The 23,219-nt window shown below is 42.9% G+C and overlaps 1 protein-coding gene across 1 annotated transcript in view; it reads left to right on the top strand.

The window, feature by feature from the left end:
• gdap1l1 (ganglioside induced differentiation associated protein 1-like 1) overlaps window positions 1–23,219 on the top strand; it is a 59,887-nt gene that overhangs the window by 24,856 nt on the left and 11,812 nt on the right. Inside the window, exons 2-3 of the mRNA XM_066702706.1 lie at window positions 1,834–2,026; window positions 11,907–12,080. Of these exons, the coding sequence (XP_066558803.1) occupies window positions 1,834–2,026; window positions 11,907–12,080 (367 nt within the window). The remainder of the gene's footprint in view (window positions 1–1,833; window positions 2,027–11,906; window positions 12,081–23,219) is intronic.

Genomic DNA, 23,219 nt, shown 5'->3' with positions numbered 1-23,219 from the left:
GATGGTGCAATGTGTGGGTGCATTTCTTGTATTTTATTTATCCTATAATATTAGTGCAAATATAACTAGCTTCTCTACTTCCTAGAGCACTGGATGTTTTTTTCTGTGTGATTATGTATGTGTTTTCTTTATTTTATTTTATTTATTTTTCAATGCTAGCAAATGCTAATTATTTGTATCTGTGTTTTTGTTTTTATACTCTGAGGTATATCTTCAATATATCATTATGCAATCATAAACAACATTTACATTTTCAGAGCCAGGGACCATTATAGCAGTTGGGTGACTGCAGGAATAAAATGGAAAATATGTATTATGCTGATTATAAGATTGATCAGTGTCAGGGCTATTTCTTTTCAAAATCTCAATACTGAAATAAAGGACCTTGGGAAAGTCAGTTTTAATGCAGTACCATCTTGTTTCTTTCTTTGTATTTGTGTTGTCATAGCAGAAGATAGTTTTAATACAGGGAGATGCAGTATAAGGCCATTTTTGTATTTGTGCTTTTGGGGCATATTGTGATTCCTGTGTTCTGTAAACATTCCAGAAAGAATGTTTATTCGTTCACTATGATCTATCAGTTGGTATACCCTATCTGAAATGTATTGGCTTTAGATATCTGGACCTGAAGTGGAAAATAACCTAAACACAGTGTAATGTACTTGTCTGGTAGCTGATTAGGAAGTGTTTATATCCTTGCAGTTCACTAAACCTGTTAAGTCTTTTAGTGAAGTGATGCATATTGGGAAGGTAAAACTAACCTTTCTGAAGCAAAGCACTTTTTAAATAATACTGGCCTTTCAAAGAGACCTGTTTTACTTACTGACTTTCAACTGACAGTCTCTGCAGCAGATTCTTCACATCAGATCATCAGCTCAAGTTGTTTACCGTTGAATGTTCAGGTGCTGAATCCACAAATATGGGATTCATTAAATTAAATTATATTAAATTATATTAAATACAGATTATGCAATATCATTGTCTTTTACACCATGGCTGTAATTCTATCCTTTTCCCCCCAACCTCTCTTAAATTTGAAGCTCATTATTTCAATGAAAGTCATCTCTAAATCTCTCTCAGTATTAGAAGTTCATATTCTTTTTCTTTTCATCCAGGCATACAATTAAGTTTGAGTTGACTGTAGTAAGCTCCTTAATACATTTTAAGTATATAAATGCAACATTATGTAAAGCCCTTTTCTTTAGGAAAAGGAGCTGTTGAAGTGAATTTCTGATCATATAGTTCATCTGCTTAGATCTGCTGAGTTTCATTACAAAGGCTGAACAACATGAATGGTAAAGCAAAATGTAAATTAATAAAATCCAAGTGCAAACTGGCAAATATATTTCCTGTCACCATCTTTATTTCTTAATCATTTTTTAACTGGAAATTTACTTTTGATCTAGAATGTGCCTCTTGGTTCTTGGTCTTGGGTTCAAAGACATGTGGGAGTACTATTACAAGTAGTCAGTGTTGTTTATCATGTTCCTGTAGTGAAACCTCACAGATGCACTTGTACCAATTTAGTACCATCAATTTTACTTCACAATGTTCTCCACCTTCCGAGGCCAATATTTGGAAGTGGTTGAAAATATCTTGAACAGATGAGTTTGAGCTGAATGGATGTTAATTAGCAGAACGGTGATAGAGAGCATAGGAAGTTCTCACCTTGATGAACCAGACTAAATACCAGTTTAAAAGTACTTTAACAGCACGTGCATATACATTCAATTCTCCCCTTGGTTTCAGCGCCCATTTTTGATGGCCAATTGCTGTTTATGCAACTTCCTTGCTGTATTGTTGTGAACTAATCCCATTGTTGTGTTGTTGTAGGTTCGTCTGGTGATCAATGAGAAGGGTTTGATTTGTGATGAGCGGGATGTGAGCCTACCCCTGACAGAGCACAAGGAGCCCTGGTTTATGCGGCTCAATCTGGGCGAGGAGGTACCAGTCTTGATCCACGGCGACACCATTGTCAGTGACTACAACCAGATTATTGATTACTTAGAGAAAAACTTTGTGGGAGGTATTTAAATTCAAAATAACAAAGTTTTACCATTTTCTTTGTTTGTTTTGAGTCTTCTATTTCTTATAAAAAATGTCTTTCATCATGTTGCTTGGTCATCATGTGTTTTTTCCTTTGTGGTAGTATGATTACATTGCTTATCTTGTTTTTTTTTGTTTTTGTTTTTTGCGTTGCTGGAACAGCATGTTAGTGATTTAGTGTGTTTTTCTTTAAATTAACACCTTTTTCTTTTTATCAGAGTTCTGTTGTCCATTCAGATCAATCATGTTTTGTTTCACAAATCAGGAGTGAGAATTACTGTTCTTCTGAAATACTGATCAACTGAACATCTTTCATATGTTTTGGTATATTAAATGTATGCTACTGGACAGCCTTCTATCCAGTCATTATACAAATGGTCATGAAGGCATGCTACATGCTTTAAAAGTAGACTCTTTTTTTGGGGTATTTGTTAATCAATCTGGCTCACTGCCACAACCCTCGTACGAGCAACAGAGAAATTAAGACAATACACAAGCATCCTCAGAAACATGTCTGCGTCTTTACATAATTCAAGCCCACTGTACAAGTGTTAGTGTAGGACTACAACCTTAGATTGGAGATGGCCACTGCTCTCACTGATAACTTGACAAACAATAGTGTTTGAGGCAAGCTGAAGAATTTTTGGTTGATTTTAGCCTTGGCAGTGCTTGCACAGTTGTTCAGCACCTCTTGAGGAAGGATTGGGGAAGTGTCACATTATCTCCAGATTGTCATTCCCCTTGAGCTCTTAACTGCCTAATTCAACAAAGTGTTGGCTAAATTGGACAGTTTGAAAGTTGCTGGTGGTTGAAGGAAGTCTAAGAAACCTGATGACCGTGTGGTTGAAGAAAGTGTTGGAGTCGGCAATTCTAATCAGAATTTATTACATGCATGACAAGAACAGCAGACACAGAACCCAAATTATTTTAGGCTACCGTAACACTGTTCTTCAAAACATGCCACCAAGGGGCTTTAACATTTTATAAACAGTGTCTGAATGGTCATTTCTAATAACTATAGCAGTGATTTCATTGGCATTCTAAACAAAGTCTTCCAATCTCAATAATATTATAATCATTACTCGGCTCGTGTGGTCCGATCCAACAGATGAAACCTACAATGGGCACGTGAGCATCAGAACTGGACCACGGAGCAATGGAAGAAGGTGGCCTGCTCTGATGAATCACGTTTTCTTTTACATCATGTGGATGGCCGGGTGCATGTGCATCGCTTACCTGGAGAACACATGGCACCAGGATGCACTATGGGAAGAAGGCAATCCGGCGGAGGCAGTGTGATGCTTTGGGCAATGTTCTGCTGGGAAACCTTGGGTCCTGCCATTCATGTGGATGTTACTTTGACACGTACCACCTACCTAAGCATTGTTGCAGACCATGTATTCCCTTTCATGGACATGGTATTCCCTGATGGCATTGGCCTCTTTCAACAGGATAATGCACCCTGCCACAAAGCAAAAATGTATCAGGATTGGTTTGAGCAACACACCAACGAGTTCAAGGTGTTGACTTGGCCTCCAAATTCCCCAGATCTCAATCCAATCGAGCATCTGTGGAATGTGCTGGACAAACAAGTCTGATCCATGGAGGCCCCACCTTGCAACTTACAGGACTTAAAGGATCTGCTGCTAATGTCAGTCTGTGCCAGATACCACAGCACACCTTCAGAGGTCTAGTGGAGTCCATGCCTTGACGGGTCAGGGCTGTTTTGGTGGCAAAAGGGGGACCTACACAATATTAGGCAGGTGGTCATAATGTTATGGCTGATCGGTGTATATTAACAGAGATGTGTACTGCCATGTGTGGTTTTCCAACTGAATTCAAGCACTGGTCTACAGGCCACAGAATAAGAGGAAGGAACGGTCTCTTTTGTTTTAAGGCTTGCATATGCGTGGGACACCCCTGCAGAGGCTGTTTGTTAACTCATATTTAATCCTTTGCAGTCTAACATTTCTGACCATGTGTTGTTCTTGTTGAAATAACTTAACTTTAGTTACAAAAAACAATGCACAAAGCAGTATTATAAGAATATAAGAAAGTTTACAAACGAGAGGAGGCCATTTGACCCATTGTACTCGTTTGGTGTCCATTAATAAGTGATCCAATGATACTATCCAGTATATTTTTAAATGTTCCCAAATTTTCAGCTTCAACCACATCGCTGGGGAGTTTGTTCCAGATTGTGACAACTGTCTGTGTGAAGAAGTGTCTCCTGTCTTCTGTCTTCAATGCCTTGAAGCCCAATTTCCATTTGTGTCCCTGGGTGTGTTTGTCCCTGTTGATCTGGAAAAGCTCCTCTGGTTCGATGTGGTCGATGCCATTCATGATTTTGAAGACTTGGATCAAGTCCCCACATAGTCTTCTCTGTTCCAGGGTGAAAAGGTTCAGTTCCCTCAATCTCACAGAGTAGGACATTCCCTTCAGACCTGGAATAAGTCTGGATGCTCTCCTCTGAACTGCCTCTAGAGCAGCAATATCCCTCTTGAAGTGTGGTGCCCAGAACTGTACACAGTATTCCAGATGAGGTCTAACTAGCGCATTGTAGTCTTAACATTACGTCCCTTGTTTTAAATTCTAAATTTTTGACAATATACCCTAACATCCTGTTTGCCTTTTTTATTGCTTCCCCACATTGTTTGGATGGAGAAAGTGAAGAGTCCACATAGACTCCTAGGTCTTTCTCATGTGATACTTCATCTAGTTCTATTCCTCCTGTATTATATGGCGGCCTCTTATAAAGTGTTTCATATTTGTTTAATTGGTTCTTAAGAATCTAGTCTAATTAAACTTGCTTGGCATCATCTGAATCAGTTTTCAGTTTTCTTTAACACCAACTGCCTGCAGTGATGCACTGCACATGAACAGCATCAGAGTGAAAAATCTGAGTTATAAGTAGTCAATTTTAGAGTGTATATTTTTGGATTCAGATAGTATTCAGGAGATGCGCTAACATTGCAAGTTCAGGATTGTTTTTTGTTTTTTGTTTCTGTTTCTTGCATTTATTTTCATGCTTACTGTGGAAGTCGGATACAAGAAGGGAGAGAGTCTCGGGTTACGGTGGTGTCCGGGTTTTATTGGGGTTCACAGTAGGTCAACAGGGACAAAACACAAGGGGGTAAAACAAGCAAAACAAACACATCTACACAAAACAGGGTGCTCCAGGCAGCCAGGGTTAGGAGTGTCAGTCCTCCTTGTCAGTTAGCTCTCTCCCCTAGAGAGGGAGCGAGATTAAATAGAGAAGACACAGCTGCCGCTGACTTCACAATCGCCATGGTGCTCATTGCACGCAGCGAGCGTCAGCAGCAACCGTGCCGTGACAGACAGCGGCCTGTCACACACCCCCCCTAGAAAAGGACCGCCCGACAGGCGGGCCGGGAGAGAGAAGGGAGGAAGAAGAGGAAGGGACAAGGGGAGGGAAAGGGACGGGAGAGGAAGTTGGCATTGAGATGTTGCGGGCTGGGGCGGTGACGCACTCGGAAGTCCTGCAGGGCGAGATACCACCGGGTGATGCGGTGGTTGGAGTCCTTCATGCGGTGCAGCCACTGCAGGGGGGCATGGTCCATTTCCAGGGTGAAGGGACGCCCCAGGAGGAAGTAGCAGAGCGTCTTGACAGCCCACTTGATGGCGAGACACTCCTTCTCGAATGTGCTATACTTACGTTCCTGGGGCAATAGTTTTTTACTGATATATACGATTGGGTGTTCCTGACCTCCAAAACTCTGGGAAAGGACCGCACCCACTCCAACTTCCGAGGCATCAGTCTGTAAAATAAAAGGGAGAGAAAAGTCAGGATATTTTAACACAAGGTGTTGGCAGATTTGGTCCTTAATTGCCTGGAAAGCCACCTGGCACTGCTCTATCCACTGGACTGTATCTGGAGCACCTTTTCATGTTAGCTTGGTCAGGGGATAAACCAGGGTATCAAAGTCCGGTAAAATCCAGCAATAATATCCAGCAAACCCCAAAAATTGCCGAACTTCCTTTTTGGGACTAAGGAGGTTGCCAGGAAGCAATAGCGGTTACCTTGTCAACAACTGGCCGTACCTGCCCCCCCCCACCCCTAAAAGGTACCCCAGATACTTGGTCTCCCTCCTTCCAACTGTGCACTTGCCCAGGTTTGCCATGAGCCCTGCCTGCTGAAGGGACCGGAGCACAGCTGCGACGTGGATGAGGTGGCTATTCCAGTCCCTACTGAAAATCACCACATTGTCCAAGTACAAAGAGGCATATCGTTGGTGGGGCCAAGGGGACACAGTCCCTTAGCCTTTGGAAAGTGGCCGGGGCTCCGTGCAGCCCGAAAGGCATAGTGCAGAACTGGTACAAACCCAGAGGAGTGGAGAAAGTGGTTTTCTCTTTAGGGGGATCTGCCAGTATCCCTTGGTTAAGTCCAGTATCGTAAAAAAGTGAGCAGCGCCCAGCCGGTCCAGCAACTCGTCCACACGGGGCATCGGATAGGCATCAAACCGTCAGGCTTTGGCACTAAGACTATCGGGCTACACCACTCCGACTGTGACTTCTCAATGACTCCCAGCTCCAACATCTTCTGCACTTGCAATGACAGCCTGCTTTTTGTAATAGGGGGTGCGATAGGGTTTTACACGCACGCAGGTGTCCAGTGCTAAATAATAAAGTGTGAACCTGTTGTTTCTGGGTGTTTGTTAAATTGGGTTCAATGCAAACCTCAGAAACAGCGGGTTCAGCTTTTGGGAGGAACTAGGAGCACATAATGCTTCCTCCTCTTGCCACTTCTTCAGCATGTTGAGATGGTATATCTGCTTTTCTCTCCAACGGTCCGGGCGACACACCTCATAATCGACAAAGGGTCCCTGCCACTTAGCCAGCAGCTTAGACGTTGAAGTTGGGAGTAACACCAATACCTTATCCCCCGGTGTGAACGATCGCAACCGGGCTCCCCTGTTGTACAAATGCTGTTGTCGCTCCTGGGCCTGTAAGAGATTCGACTCTGCAATTTTCCCCAGTGCCGATAGTCGATCTCTCAGGTCCAGGACGTGCTGTACCAAAGAGGTCCGGGAGGTGGTGGTATCCTCCAAGTCCTCCTTTATTAAGTCAAGGATTCCCCTCGGCCACCTCCCATAAAGCAGCTCAAAGGGAGAGAAGCTGGTGGACACCTGGGGAACCTCGCTTACAGCGAACAGCAGGGGCTGCAATAACTTGTCCCAGTCCTGAGTGTCTGTGCTCACAAACTTATAGATCATGTTCTTCAGTGTTTTATTAAAGCGCTCCACTAGGCCATCGGTTTGGGGATGATAGGTTGAGGTCCTGATGGACTTTATCCCCAACAGCCTACAGAGATCATGCATCACGCGTGACATGAAGGGAGTGCCCCGATCTGTTGGGTTTCCTTTGGGATCCCCACCCGAGTGAAGACCTTAAACAGCTCCTCGGCGATCCTAGTCGCTAACATTGTCCATAGAGGAATCGCCTCCGGGTACCGAGTGGCATAATCCACTATGACCAGCATGAAACGATACCCCGTGGAGCTTTGCTCTAACGGGCTGATCAAGTCCATCCCAATGCGCTCAAATGGTACTTATATGAGAGGTAGCGGCACCAGTGGGGCTCTTGATACTGCACTGGCATTGGTCTTTTGGCATTCTGGACAGGCAGCACACCACCTTTCTACTTCCTTTTTGATGCCTGGCCAGAAGAATTGGTCCGTTATTCGGCTTAAGGTCTTGTCATGACCCAGGTGACCCACCATAGGTACTTTGTGTGCAGAGAGAATCACAAAGCGCCTGTGCGAACGTGGTACCAGCAATTGTTTTGTGACCGTGTTCCCCCCCACGATTTTTGGTTACTCTATACAGTCTTTTTCAATATGTAACTGGGGATACGAGCGCGCTGTCTGTGTATTCATTATGTGACCGTCAACAACTGCGACCTGGTCATATAACCAACCCAGGGCATCATCCCGTGACTGGTCCAGAGCGAAATCGGAAACCCGGGAGAAGACGGGATCCTGGGCTGTGCCAGAGATGTCGGCCCTCCTGGTGGAGGAAGGAGAGAGCTGGAGAGTCCCAGAACTCGTTCCTTCCCCCGGGTCCGACAGAGTACTGTCGGCTGCAGCAGGACTGGAGTTGAAGGGAAGGCTGTCCCCGCCCCACTCATCGCCGGCAGTCACTAAGGGTGATCGGCCCCCAGAGCCATATTCCAATTGTGCCCCAGCCAAATTGGACGAGAGCCTAGGATCTTTAATATTGGACAGAAATTCAGACCAATCCCACCCTAGGACCACCAGGAATGGCAAACGAGGGGTGAGCCCCACGTTCATCTTATAAGTTTCCCCACCAATCATCATAGTCACCTGGGCCGTGGGGTACCAGTGTATGTCCCTGTGAATACACCGTATAGTGACTTTAGTGCCTCGCCTGCCGGTGCCCCAAGGTGTAGCCGGTGTCTTGCTACAGCCGGAGTCCAGGAGGGCCTTGACTTCACGTGCCCCGATTCTTACCGGTACCGTGAAGTCTTTTGCTGAACCAGGGTGAGTGATTAATTGTCACCAGTGGGCACCGCAATGCCGGCACATCATCGTGACTGTTCCAGGGGACCGCACACTACCTGGAGAGAGAGGAAAAAGGGAAAGTGGGATGGGGAGAGACAGGTTCAGGAATGGGTTTTTTCGGTGCCATGTTGACATCCAGGCGGGTCAGGTCAGTGAGGGTCTTGGGAACGGGTGGGAGGGTGCCCGCCATCAGGCGGCGGGAGGTGGCATCGTCCTGAGCAGCGAGGTGGTTCTCCACCAGCCTGGTGCCCTCCTCCAGGTCTTCGGGCTGGTGGGCTCGCACCCACTCTGTGGAGGGACATGGGAGATGGCAGAGGAACTGCTCCAGGGCCACCAGGTCGGCGATTTCTGTGGCAGAGTGCTTGCCTGGCTTGAGCCAGCGGTGGCAGGCATCCCGCAGCTGTTGCGCGAAGGCCTGGGGCCAGGAGCCGGGTTTGAACCAGAGGCTTCTGAGCTTTCGGCACTGGCTGTCCATCGTTAGGCCAACTCGGTCCAGGACACTGTCCTTTAGTTTTTTGTAGTCTAGGGCATCCTCTGGATGGAGCGCTTGGGTGGCGGACTGCACCTCCCCGGTCAACAGGGGGGCCAGGCGTACCGCCCAATACGCCTCCAGCCAGCCGCAACACCGGGCAGTGCGCTTGAAGATTATTATTATTATTATTTTTATTTCTTGGCAGACGCCCTTATCCAGGGCGACTTACAACATAAGTGCAAAACAAAGTGCAAAAATACAGTTAAGTACAGGCATCAATCATTAAAAATTCAAGTTAACTAAAACATAGTAATACAAAATACAATTTACAAATTCCAATTTACAAATTCCAATTTACAATTTACACAAGTACAGTAAGTGAGGTCCTACATCCTGGATGGCAAAGCTAAGTGCTGTCAAGATGTAGGGTCACAGTCAAGGGCTACGGGAAAGGGAGCAAGGAGGAAAACAATCAAAAGCACAAGGAGCATAATACAACTGTGAAGTGCTATCTAGCAGGGATAAAAAGACTAATATTACAAGTACTGTCGGAAAAGATAAGTCTTGAGTAAGCGCCGGAATGAGGTCAAGGACTCTGCCGCTTTGACTTCGGTGGGCAGGTCGTTCCACCATTTAGGAGCCAGGGATGAGAAGGAGCGGGCTCTGGAGGAAGGAGAGTGGAGAGGAGGTAGAGTTAGTCTTCTGGCACTGGAGGAGCGCAGTGGTCTGGAGGGGATGTATGGAGAGACGAGTGTCCGAAGGTAGCTTGGTGCAGTGTGGTCGAGACACCGGTAGGTGAGGGTCAGTGTCTTGAACTGAATGCGTGCCGGTATCGGGAGCCAGTGGAGGGAGCAGAGCAGTGGGGTAGCGTGTGCGAATTGTGGCAGAGAGAATACCAAACGAGCCGCAGAGTTCTGGATGAGCTGGAGCGGGCGGGTAGTAGATGCAGGCAGGTCGGCCAGGAGAGATTTGCAGTAGTCCAGGCGGGAGAGGACCAGGGACTGGACAAGCAGCTGAGTCGAGTAGTCGGTGAGGAAGGGACTGATCCGGCGTATGTTGCTCAGGAAGAATCTACAGGTGCATGTCAGCGTGGTGATGTGCTGGGTGTAGGAAAGTGCAGGATCGAGGGTGACTCCTTGATTTTTAGCGAAAGAAGAAGGAGAGAGTGTAGTGGATTCCAAGGGGATCGAGATGGGGAGGTCAGCAGAAGGTGAGGAAGAGTGGGGGGAGAAACAGGAGATCCGATTTGGAGAGGTTGAGCTTGAGGTGGTGCAAGTGCATCCAGGCGGAAATAGCGGACAAGCAGGAAGAGATGCGAGAGGGTATGAGAGGGTCGGAAGAGGGAAAAGACAGGAAGATCTGGGCATCATCAGCGTAGAAGTGGTAGGAGAAACCATGGGATGCGATGAGGGGGCCCAGGGAGCGAGTGTAGAGAGAGAACAGGAGTGGGCCCAAGACAGAGCCTTGGGGTACGCCTGTGAGGAGAGGTTGGGGAGTGGATGAGGAGCCTCACCATGTCACTTGGTAGGACCAGTCACTGAGGTAGGAGGAGAACCAGGTGAGAGCAGTCCCAGAGATTCCAAGGTCAGCAAGGCAGGAGAGGAGGATGGAGTGATCAACGGTGTAAAATGCTGCGGAGAGGTCAAGGAGGATGAGGACTGAGGAGAGGGAGGCCGCCCGAGCACAGCCGAGGGAGTCAGTGACTGCCAGGAGAGCCGTCTCAGTGGAATGAGCTGTGTGGAAGCCGGATTGCAGAGGATCAAGGAGTGAGTGTTGGCTCGAGAGTCTTTGAGAAGATGGTGAGGAAAGCATCCGGATAGTCCTCCGGCCCCGTCTTCGGGATCCTCAAGCCAGCCCAAGCCGTATTTGCTGCGGCCACAGCAGGGTTAGGCACAGGAGCTGGTGCTCGGAGTCGTTGTGCCAGCGTCTCCAGGGGTTGTTGCTTCTGCACCTGCAGCTTCACTACTGCGGTTAGCAACTCCACCACAGACGCCTCCATCGCTGTTATTTTGCACACCGGGTAGGGAGTTCAGAGTGGATATGCCACGGAGCTTCCCACATCGGCCACCAAATGTAGAAGCCAGACACAAGAAGGGAGAGAGTCTCGGGTTCCGGTGGTGTCCGGGTTTTATTGGGGTTCACAGTGGGTCAACAGGGAACAAAACACAAGCGGGTAAAACAAGCAAAACAAACACGTCCACACAAAACAGGGTGCTCCGGGCAGTCAGGGTTAGGAGTGTCAGTCCTCCTTCTTGTCGGTTTGCTCCCTCCCCTAGAGAGGAAGCGAGATTAAATAGAGAAGGCACAGCTGCCGCTGACATCACAATCGCCACGGTGCTCATTGCCTGCAGCCGTGAGTCCGCAGCCTGTTTGCGAGGCAGCGGACAACACAGCTGCGGCACATGAGCACCTAATTATCGAGCCTCAGCAGCAGTCGTGCCGTGACACAGCGGCCTGTCACACTTACATATAAGACATTTGTTGCTCAGCATAAAATGTAGCAAACATAGTTGAAAAGAAAAGTATAGAAAAAAAATATATAGGAAAAATTTGAGAATTTTGTTTATTCACATTCCAAATCAATAACTTTTTTAAAAAGTAAAACATTTCACTTTTTTTAGAGACCTTCTTCAGTTAATAGCTATTTAAAAAAAATTTTTTTTCCTAAGAGAAAAGTAGTATGCCAGCTGAATGGCTGTAGCATTGAGATCACGCTGTACAATTTGAAACCCTGCATTTTCCTTACATGCTGGACTATACTTCTGATCATGCTGTGTGCGTGTGTGCGTGTGTGTGTGTGTGTGTGTGTGTGTGTGTGTGTGTGCATGTGGTGTTTTCTGGTTTCAGAGAATATCGCAGCCCTCATCCCTGAAGCTGGCACTCCTCTCCACGCTCGAGTGCTGCAGTACAGAGAGCTCCTGGATACCCTGCCGATGGATGCCTACACACATGGCTGCATCCTGCACCCCGAGCTCACCACTGACTCCATGATCCCAAAGTACGCCACTGCTGAAATACGTAGTAAGTGATGCCAGTTTGAGTGATTTTTCAGTGATGGCATGACTCATATGTTCTTTTTTTTGTGTTCCTAGTCTCCATCTGATAAAAGCCCTAAGACAGGCCCAGAGTTTGAAGCACCAAGAAATACATACATTTAAAAAAGGTGAAGCCTTAAGTCATCGCTGCATTCAGCCACTTAGTTTGAACCGCTTGTTTCCCCAGATACTTCAGTGTGTAATTTCAACTGACATAACTGATATACATTGAAATGCATTGTACCACCAGTTTAAAAGTTCCTTCCAATTTTAGTCTTTTCGCAGTTATATTATTAAGCTATACTTGCTCAGAGCTGATCATTATAGTACGATGTGATTGCCTGCAAACACTTACTACTCCTGAGCAGATTTTGCTGGTGCAAATAGTTATTCTTTGGAAGGTTGACTATGAAATCAATGTATACAGTATTGAAATGCCTCCATTCAAAGTAATGTGTGATTCTGCACTTGCTATACCATTGGGCTGTACATTCTCTTATAAATCACATAAACCAGCCAATCACTGAGCAGCACAATCTATGTTATTTTCATGCTAGTTAAACGTTATGAAACTGTTAGAAACTATGTACATCCTATGAATCTTGCACCAGTAGCATTAAGTGTCCTGAAACGTGGATGGTAACAAGACTTTTGATATACTCTCTGCACCAAATGAAATTTATACACAAGAAAACAGGTATAACAGTTTTCTGCCAATTCTGACCTGATGACACAGCTGGACATCTTCTGATTGCAAAGGGAAGTAAACATGATGTGTCTTTCATCTACTGCAGTAAGTTTCCTTGGCCGACCACTGCGTCTACGGTCCTCAACGTTGCCCGTTTCTTTGTGCTTCTTCAAAAGAGCTTGGACAGCACATCTGGAAACCCCTGTCTGCCTTGAAATTTCTGCCTGGGAGAGACCTTGCTGATGCAGTATAACTACCTTGTGTCTTGTTGCTGTGCTCAGTCTTGCCATGGTGTATGACTTTTGACAGAAAACTGTCTTCAGCAACCTCACCTTGTTAGTTGAGTTTGGCTGTTCCTCACCCAGTTTTATTCCTCCTACACAGCTGTTTCTATTTCAGTTAATGATTGTGTTTCAACCTACATACTGAATTGCTGATCTTTAGCACCTGTTTGGTATAAAAAATGGTTTAATCATACGTGATCATACATCATACGTCTATATGCCTACAAAATCCATGACTTTGTGCAAGTGTACCTAGAAGAATTGATGCTGTTTTGAAGGCAATAGGTGGTCACATTAACTATGGATTTGATTTCGATTTTTCTTCTGTTCACTCACATTGCATTTAGTTAATTGATACACAGAATCTATGAACATGTCTATTTTTAAAAGCATTTTTACTTTACAGCATTTTTTCACACCTGCCTAAACCTTTTGCACAGTACTGTGTGTGTGTATATATATATATATATATATATATATATATATATATATATAATGTATATGCATAATTAGAAATCACATCTGGCATCAGTCCACGCTGTGCAGTGCACTTGGACACATCCTGAATGCATACCTTGGTAATATAGTAGTGCACACCTCTATGCCATTGTCTCATGTGCGTGGTATTATTTATTGTTACTAAATTCAGTGCTTATTTGGGTGTCCTATTATTATTTTTATTATTATTGTATATTATAAGTTATTATTTTTGATTTCCTACATTTAGTTTGGCTGAATTTGATTGATAATCCACTCTTACTGGATATCAGAGTTCATAACATTCCCTGAACGGTGTTATTGAAATGCAATTCTAAGTAAGAGAAGCTGTGTAAAAGCCTTATTCATCGCCTTTTAATTGTTCATTATCATTTATCTTCAGGAAAACAAATACAAAGAAAAAACAAATATATATATATATATATATATATATATATATATATATATATATATATATATATATATATATATAGGGAAAAAATAATTAGAAAAATTATAGCCCCACTTCAGGATTCAAACGCCGGGCTTGCAGCACTGTTCCTTAAGCACTGTGCCACATAAGTTGTATATAGGGATGAAACAGTTACCGGTTTCATGATAAACCACTTGAAATTCATGACATTTAGTCTTAATATTTCAAATTTTAATTGTCTTTAAAACCGTGTTTGATTACTGCGGTTTGAAAAACACATGGTAAATACTGTCCAGCATCAACCAAAGTTAGCAACAGTCTGACACAGGCACAGCATGCAACGTGGGTTTTGTTTTGTGTGAAAACATGGTGGAAGGCAGTGACAGCGCTCAGGAGCGTCCTTTGTTTTCTAATGCAGTTACAAAACCACGCCCCATTTCTGCTAGGGGCGTGTCCTAGCCTTATAGGTCCGCGTCATTGGTCAACAGCTTGAGAGAGCTGATTGGATAGACTCGGAGAGACTCACAGTGACAGCCAGCCTGAGACTCACATTACAGTCACTGGTTCTGGTGTTTTATACAAGTGCAACAGCTTAGTGTTGCGGGTTCTCTCTATATTACCGTGCTCTGTGCTTGTCAGATGTGATGAATGGCCTTCAGCTGCCAACCCTTGTTTAAAAACACTGTTAATATGTGTGTGTTTCGCGGTCCTTCATATAAACAGTTAGTGTGCTTTATCAATCGTACATCTTGTACACTTATTGCTGATGGATCTTCAGTGTTTGAACATCATATAACCTTTCCTGTCCTTATAAGCTCCAGACACAGACAGACATATGTAAACGTTAGACATTGTCTGATTAAAACACAGGTATTGTGTTTTAGCTTGGCGTTTGCGTCGGGCATCCGATCTGGGAGTGTTTATGTTTACAAAATGTAAATCTTGTTCAGCAATCAGGTCAACAACGGCAATGAACTGAAAGCAGCACACTTACTGATGATCGCGTCGCAATTGACCTGCCCATCAAAACTCATTCAATGAGTCACTGACTCTCGAGTCTGGCTGATTCGTCGTAATAAGAAACCAAGTTGCCTCTCAACTCGTTGAGTATTATAAAACTGCAGATGGGATGTCCCATGTTGGTTACACATTCCTTGCTTAGTGCATAATGAGAAATAACTCTGTATGTACACCGATCAGCCATAACATTATGACCACTGACAGGTGAAGTGAATAACACTGATAATCTCGTTATCATAGCACCTGTCAGTGGGTGGGATATATTAGGCAGCAAATGAACATTTTGTCCTCAAAGTTGATGTGTTAGAAGCAGGAAAAATGGGCAAGCATAATTATCTGAGCGACTTTGATAAGGGCCAACTTGTGATGGCTAGACGACTGGGTCAGAGCATCTCCAAAACTGCAGCTAGGGTGGAGTGTTCCCGGTCTGCAGTGGTCAGTACCTATCAAAAGTGGTCCAAGGAAGGAAAAGCAGTGAACCGGCGACAGGGTCATGGGCGGCCAAGGCTCATTGGTGCACGTGGGGAGCGAAGACTTGCCCGTGTGGTCTGATCCAACAGACGAGCTACTGTAGCTCAAATTGATTAAAAAGTTAATGCTGGTTCTGTGTAGCCGCAGACCAGTCAGGGTGCCCATGCTGATCCCTGTCCACTGCCGAAAGCACCTACAATGGGCATGCGAGCATCAGAACTGGACCATGGACCAATGGAAGAAGGTGGCCTGGTCTGATGAATCAAGTTTTTCTTTACATCACATAGATAGCCGGGTGCATGTGCGTCGCTTACCTGGAGAACACATGGCACCAGGATACACTATGGGAAGAAGCCAAGCCGTCGGAGGCAGTGTAATGCTTTGGGCAATGTTCTGCTGGGAAACCTTGGGTCCTGCCATTCATGTGGATGTTACTTTGACACGTACCACCTACCTAAGCATTGTTGCAGACCATGTACACCCTTTCATGGACACGGTATTCCCTGATGGCATTGGCCTCTTTCAGAAGGTTAATGCGCCATGCCACAAAGCAAAAATGTATCAGGAATGGTTTGAGGAACACAACAACGAGTTCAAGGTGTTCCCCAGATCTCAATCCAATCAAGCATCTGTGGGATGTGCTGGACAAACAAGTCCGATCCATGCACCTTGCAACTTAAAGGACTTAAAGGATCTGCTTTAAGCCAGATACCACAGCACAATACTGATATCACAATTATCAGTATTATCGCAGTATTGTTAAAATTACATTACATTATTTGTCATTTAGCAGATGCTCTTATCCAGTGTGACTTACATTTGTACCCATTTATACAGCTGGGCATTTTACTGGAGTAATCTAAGTGAAGTACCTTGCTCAAGGGTACAACAGCACTGCCCCACCCACAACCTTCCAGAGCCCATAGCCCTAACCACAACTCCACAGTGCTGCCAATATATTTACATCCATCCATCTTCAAAACCACTTATCCTGGTGAGGGTCACAGAGGGCACCAGAGCCGATCCCAGCAGGCATACATCCAGGACAGGATGCCAGACCATTGCTGGGCAACACACACACACACACACACACACACACACACACACACACACACATACCCATTGGGCAATTTAGTATGGCCAATTAACCTAACCTGTGTGTCTTTGGACAGTGGGAGGAAACCAGAGTGCCCAGAAGAAACCCACACAGACACGAGGAGAACATACAAACTCTGCCAAAATGTGCTGGAAATGTTCAAAAAGTACTGATACACACACTGAAATAATTTCACCAAGTTTCATATTGAAAACCAACAAACAACAAATAAAATTAACAGCACTATGCACTTTTTGTGTGCATAAACATTAAAATAATATTAACATTAAAGATGGCACCATGTGGCCATGAGAGGTAAAAGTTTCCCTAGTGCAGGTTTTAATGAACACAACCTTAAGTAAGCAAATCAAATGTGCATATAAAAACAAAACAAATAAAGCAATATGAACCAAGTCAACAACTGCTGGATTTTAAGTGAACAAAATATGTTGGTTGCGTGACTAAACTACATAACGTGTTATCGTGTGCAATGGGCAAATAGAGTCTGCAGACACGACGCATACAGCAGCAGAACAACGTGTGGTGTTTTTACAAGAGTAGGTAATAACACATCTGTAATGATATTGCTGCACACACTCACGTCCATTGTACTAGAACCGCCTTTATTAATATATCACATCCTTTACATTAGGTCTCAGAACAGCGTATGCTGCCTCTAGCGGCATCTATCAATACAAAATCTAAATGTAATCTTATATATATATATATATATATATATATATATATATATAGTTAAATGCATTCGAGTAAATCATTGTTTTTTTACAAGAACAAAAATAGTCTCGAACGAGTTGCATTTGTGGAATTAATCTGTGGTATTTATTCAGCACGCAGCAAAACGCTATATGCACAATTTGATCGACAGATCAACACAAAGCACAACACAAGTTAAATGCCACCCTTGATAATATTGCTTTGTAACAAAGCCATTATAGGAATTCAGATTTAGAATTTTGTAATTTTTAAAACACAAAATACATGTAATCTCTCTCTCACCCACACATATGATATATATACAGTGAGGGAAAAAAGTATTTGATCCCCTGCTGATTTTGTACGTTTGCCCACTGACAAAGAAATGATCAGTCTATAATTGTAATGGTAGGTGTATTTTAACAGTGAGAGACAGAATAACAACAAAAAAATCCAGAAAAACGCATTTCAAAAAAGTTATAAATTGATTTGCATGTTAATGAGTGAAATAAGTATTTGAACCCTTCGACTTAGTACTTGGTGGGAAAACCCTTGTTGGCATTCACAGAGGTCAGGTTTGCACACATCTCAGGAGGGATTTTGTCCCACTCCTCTTTGCAGATCCTCTCCAAGTCATTAAGGTTTCGAGGCTGACGTTTGGCAACTCGAACCTTCAGCTCCCTCCACAGATTTTCTATGGGATTAAGGTCTGAAGACTGGCTAGGCCACTCCAGGACCTTAATGTGCTTCTTCTTGAGCCACTCCTTTGTTGCCTTGGCTGTGTGTTTTGGGTCATTGTCATGCTGGAATACCCATCCACGACCCATTTTCAATGCCCTGGCTGAGGGAAGGAGGTTCTCACCCAAGATTTGAAGGTACATGGCCCCATCCATCGTCCCTTTGATGCGGTGCAGTTGTCCTGTCCCCTTAGCAGAAAAACACCCCCAAAGCATAATGTTTCCACCTCCATGTTTGACGGTGGGGATGGTGTTCTTGGGGTCATTCCTCCTCCTCCAAACATGGCGAGTTGAGTTGATGCCAAAGAGCTCGATTTTGTTCTCATCTGACCACAACACTTTCACCCAGTTCTCCTCTGAATCATTCAGATGTTCATTGGCAAACTGCAGACGGGCCTGTACATGTGCTTCCTTGAGCAGGGCGACCTTGCGGGCGCTGCAGGATTTCAGTCCTTCACGGCATAGTGTTTTACCAATTGTTTTCTTGGTGACTATGGTCCCAGCTGCCTTGAGATCATTAACAAGATCCTCCCGTGTAGTTCTGGGCTGATTCCTCACCGTTCTCATGATCATTGAAACTTCACGAGGTGAGATCTTGCATGGAGCCCCAGATCCAGGGAGACTGACAGTTACTTTGTGTTTCTTCCATTTGCGAATAATCGCACCAACTGTTGTCACCTTCTCACCAAGCTGCTTGGCGATGGTCATGTAGCCCATTCCAGCCTTGTGTAGGTCTACAATCTTGTCCCTGACATCCTAGGATGGCTCTTTGGTTTTGGCCATGGTGGAGAGTTTGGAATCTGATTGATTGATTGCTTCTGTGCACAGGTGTCTTTTATATAGGTAATGAGCTGAGATTAGGAGCACTCCCTTTAAGAGAGCTCGTTACCTGTATAAAAGACACCTGGGAGCCAGAAATCTTGCTGATTGATAGGGGATCAAATACTTATTTCCCTCATTAACATGCAAATCAATTTATAACTTTTTTGAAATGTGTTTTTCTGGATTTTTTTGTTGTTATTCTGTCTCTCACTGTTAAAATACACCTACCATTAAAATTATAGACTGATCATTTCTTTGTCAGTGGGCAAACATACAAAATCAGCAGGGGATCAAATACTTTTTTCCCTCACTGTAGATAGTAACTTCAAAATTACTACTTACTTGCAAAGCTGCTGTTAAAACCATACACAGTGGAATGGTAAAGAGAATCCGGTCATTGAAATTATGAAATCCTGACGTGTATTCTTGAAATCGGACTGGTGTTTCACAGACTGGGCACATCTTTACATAAACTTGGATGCCTGTGTATAAAAGCATAAACAATACTTACAGAACATAAATACAATAATTCAAAACAAATATGAATAACTGCTTAAATAGAAAATACTTACCTTTGTGAACCTTGAAAAGTCCATATACAACAGCATTCTTAGTCACCAGTTTAGGATCGGAGAGCTGTGGTCCGGGACAGTAAGGACATATTGTTTCATATGGGATAAACTGTGCAGGTACATCTTTTTCCTGCTGTGCTATGTCTTCTGGTAATTCTTCGGGTATCCGTTTATTATTCCACAAGTAATTAACCATCTTGACAAGGCGTTCTCTGTCTGGTGGGTATTCATGTACTTCAAAATAGGTTCCTGTTCAATATCCATGCATTTCTCACTCACAATGTCTGTGGCTTCTTCATCACTCTCATTTCTCTCTGTTCTAACTAACAAAGCCTTTCGTTCTTGATATAGCCACCACATTGAGAGATACCTGTGAACACTTCTTGACATTTTCCTACTTCCTTTGCATTGGCAGTACCACTGACCTGTCTTGGTGTCAAAAGTAACTCCTGTCCTTCCAAAATAACATCAATAATCTTTCTTTCCAGTGTACACAGAAAAGTACACAAATCTGTCAGAGAATCCATGATCATTAAAAAAAACTGGGTAAACACTACACACCCCTTCAATGGATCTTTGTGTTTATAATGAAAGACATTAATCTTTCCTAAACTTTGAAATAAGGCCATTATCTCACATATTTTCAAGAACTGTGTCTTGTAGTGTAGATGATGGAGTGAATGGTAGTGACACAGCAGTTCTCTGTAAATGAATACATTCCAAAGCTGGATTCCCACTTTGGCTAGCAAGAGCCATAAACTCCCTACACTTCTCCGATTCACAGTCAGTCACTTGTGCAGTGAAAGATTTGCAGATATGTAATGGTGCCCTTTGACCACTTTTGTCTTTGGGAGTGAAATAAATACCACTTTTAACATCAACACAGTAAATGGGATCCTTTGCTACCCCATGTTGATGCATAGCATGTCATCGCAAGGAAGCATGACTTCCAAAACTGGCATTGCAAGTATTACATTGCAATGGTTTAAGTTTAATCTTTCCTCCAGGACTGGTTTGGCTGTCTAGAGTCTTTCTCCTTTCAGCCAGTGTTTCTAATAAAACAAATGCATAATGTTTAATGAAAAACACATATGTCAGTATAGTGTATGTTAGGGTGCTCTACTCACACGAAAGGGTTTTGAGATCAGTGGTTTTCTTATTTCTTTTGATTTGCCTGTATAGCATTTTTAGAACTGTGTAGGAATATAACTTGTTAACAAAAATACAACAGTGGTAAAATATTAGGATCAGCCTTAGATAGTACAGTCATTTAAAAAGCAAGTTAGAATCTTTTAATAATAGAGTCCTTACCTGTACCACAGTTTCCATTTTAAATTTTGCAATCTGTAGTAAGAAGGACATATATAGTTTTGGGAATGTTTTTCAAAGTTTACAGATTTTAAAGCAGAATAGGCTAGTATGATGTACATTTGACATAAAAATGTGTCAGTATGGAAGAAAGTGGAGCATAAGACTGACTATGAAAATATACAAAAGTAGAGGACTTATTCTTAGGCATTTCAAAGAGTTGTATATAAAAACAATTTTACTCATTTGTGATGGTATGAAATTCTTAAAATACAATGACTGTATTACCATGTTTTTCATGGTGTTTCTTGAAATTATGCTTTCTCTGCACAACAGTTTTGCACTTATGACAGTGCCAGTGGCTTCTGTTTGCAGAACATCCATGCTGAGCACAGTAACAAGGAATGATAAATTTATCTGTGAAAATATACATACCACAAAACTTAGATTATATCAACATAAATATTGACATATTCATAAGAAAATGGTTATTGGGCAATTCAAAATACAATGGTAGGACAAACTTTAAACATGTAAGTTAAATACAGTGTTTGAAAGTCAAAACATAAATGCATATTATATAAATATGATACATTTAAACTTGTAATTAAGACAATGATCACAGTACATTAAATACAATGCTTTGCCATAAAAAATAGATGTTTGATCTGCAGATATTATACTATATATTGTATTGATTTATTTTTTTCCAAGCGCGGTGTCTCCTTTATTTCTTACCAATAACAAAAAAAAATCTGAAACCGTAACATAAGAATAAATGAATAACTTACCAACACCTTCATCTTCAAAACAAATATAAGTAAACGGTGTCTTGCAAAATTGACAATCTTCATCTTTTGATATCTTGCATAAGTCCTCAAAAGATGCAAAGGTTTTTGGACCTGTTTAAAAAATAAAAAGCGCAGTTCTGCGCAGATCTGCAGCATCCAACCTATCCCATTGGTGGAACTGTGCACATCTACGCAGATCTGTCGAAATTTGCGTTACACGAACGCTATCGGCGTTTTTTGATCAGATGCCTCTCATGTCAGACAGCGCAGTCTCAAGCAGCCGACGCACCAAGTTGTGGGATACGCGAACACGATCCAGTTTATTGGAAGCTGAATGCTATGACTCAATGACACAGTAAATAGTAAATTATTCAAAACTTTAAAATACCGGTATGAAGGTATAGTAAAATTCCAAACCGGTGCTTAAATTGTTTTTTACAGTATACCGCCCAGCCCTACCTAAAAAACATAATAATTCGGACCCAAAAAATACCAGTCTCACAGTCGTGCGCCTTAACCACTAGTGCAGCGCTCTGGAGCCTCGCTAAAGGCGGTGATGATGCGGTGAAATTTGTATTGGGACGGGAGAACGGGGTTCAAGTCCTTGCCGCGGCTAGAACCCCCAAGTTGTTACATTATGAATATAGCCTCCCTGTATATGTATGTGTTCTATAGGTCTACAATACATTGTATAAAGCCTAAAAATAATGCAATAGAGTGAAATGTAGGACTTAATTTAATACCTTTGTCTATAGATACCATGTGAGCGAGTAGATGTGTCTCTGTACATTTTCCCGAATAAAACTAAACAAAATACAATATGGAAACTATTAAGTTTTAACTTCCATTGAAACACGTCTGTCCGCCATTGCTCTGCGTCTGACTTCCAACCACTTTCTATGGCAACATTGTAAAAGCAGACAGTCTGTATCTTCATCTTCATCATCATCACTGGTATTTTGTGGGTTCGAATTATGATGTATGGATGATGTTTTTTAGGTATATATGAATTTATTTATTCATCTATTTATTTGTTTATTTCAACATTTATTCATACATTCATTAGTTTCAACATGTATATATTTATTTCTTGTTTAGTCTCTTTGCTATTTACATTTCTCAGTGCGCTTCTACATTTCGTAGAGTCTCTTGTATTTTTTTTTTCAATGTCACAAAACATTGGAATCTGTCAATCAAAACTAGTGGGCGGTAGCCAGTGCGCTTATTGTCCTATCCAGTGCACATAATCATCTTAAATGTCAAAATGTCCATGGACATGCTGCATGCTACTAACTATGTTTCCTATGTATGTATGTAAGTATGTATGTATTGCCATTCTGTAAAAAAAATAGACTGTTAGAAAAATTTTCTGGTGCAGCACACATAGAACCATATTTAAAAACAGACAGCCCCATTGTTTACTGTGAGTTGGAATGTCCAGGAGCTGTCTCCTGAAATTGTGCGGAGTTAACGCCACCCTAAACGTGTTATTTTGCGCATTGCAAACCTGTTTTTAAAACTTGAATATAGCACGAATCACGCCAAATTTCAGCCATTCCCCCCATGTTGCGCCTTGCATACAATTAAAGCGTGAACGACGCAGAATGGATTGTGCTGCGCAAAACGGGGTTTTGATTAGGGCAAATAATGCACATTTATGCGCGATAGCCATTTGCAAAACGCAAACTCCCCTGTGCGGTGCACAAACCCTA

The sequence above is a fragment of the Amia ocellicauda genome, chromosome 4, assembly GCF_036373705.1.
Source record: "Amia ocellicauda isolate fAmiCal2 chromosome 4, fAmiCal2.hap1, whole genome shotgun sequence".
NCBI classification, from domain to species: domain Eukaryota; kingdom Metazoa; phylum Chordata; class Actinopteri; order Amiiformes; family Amiidae; genus Amia; species Amia ocellicauda.
Note: the sequence above shows the minus strand (reverse complement) of the source record. Positions and strands in the feature narration are given on the sequence as shown.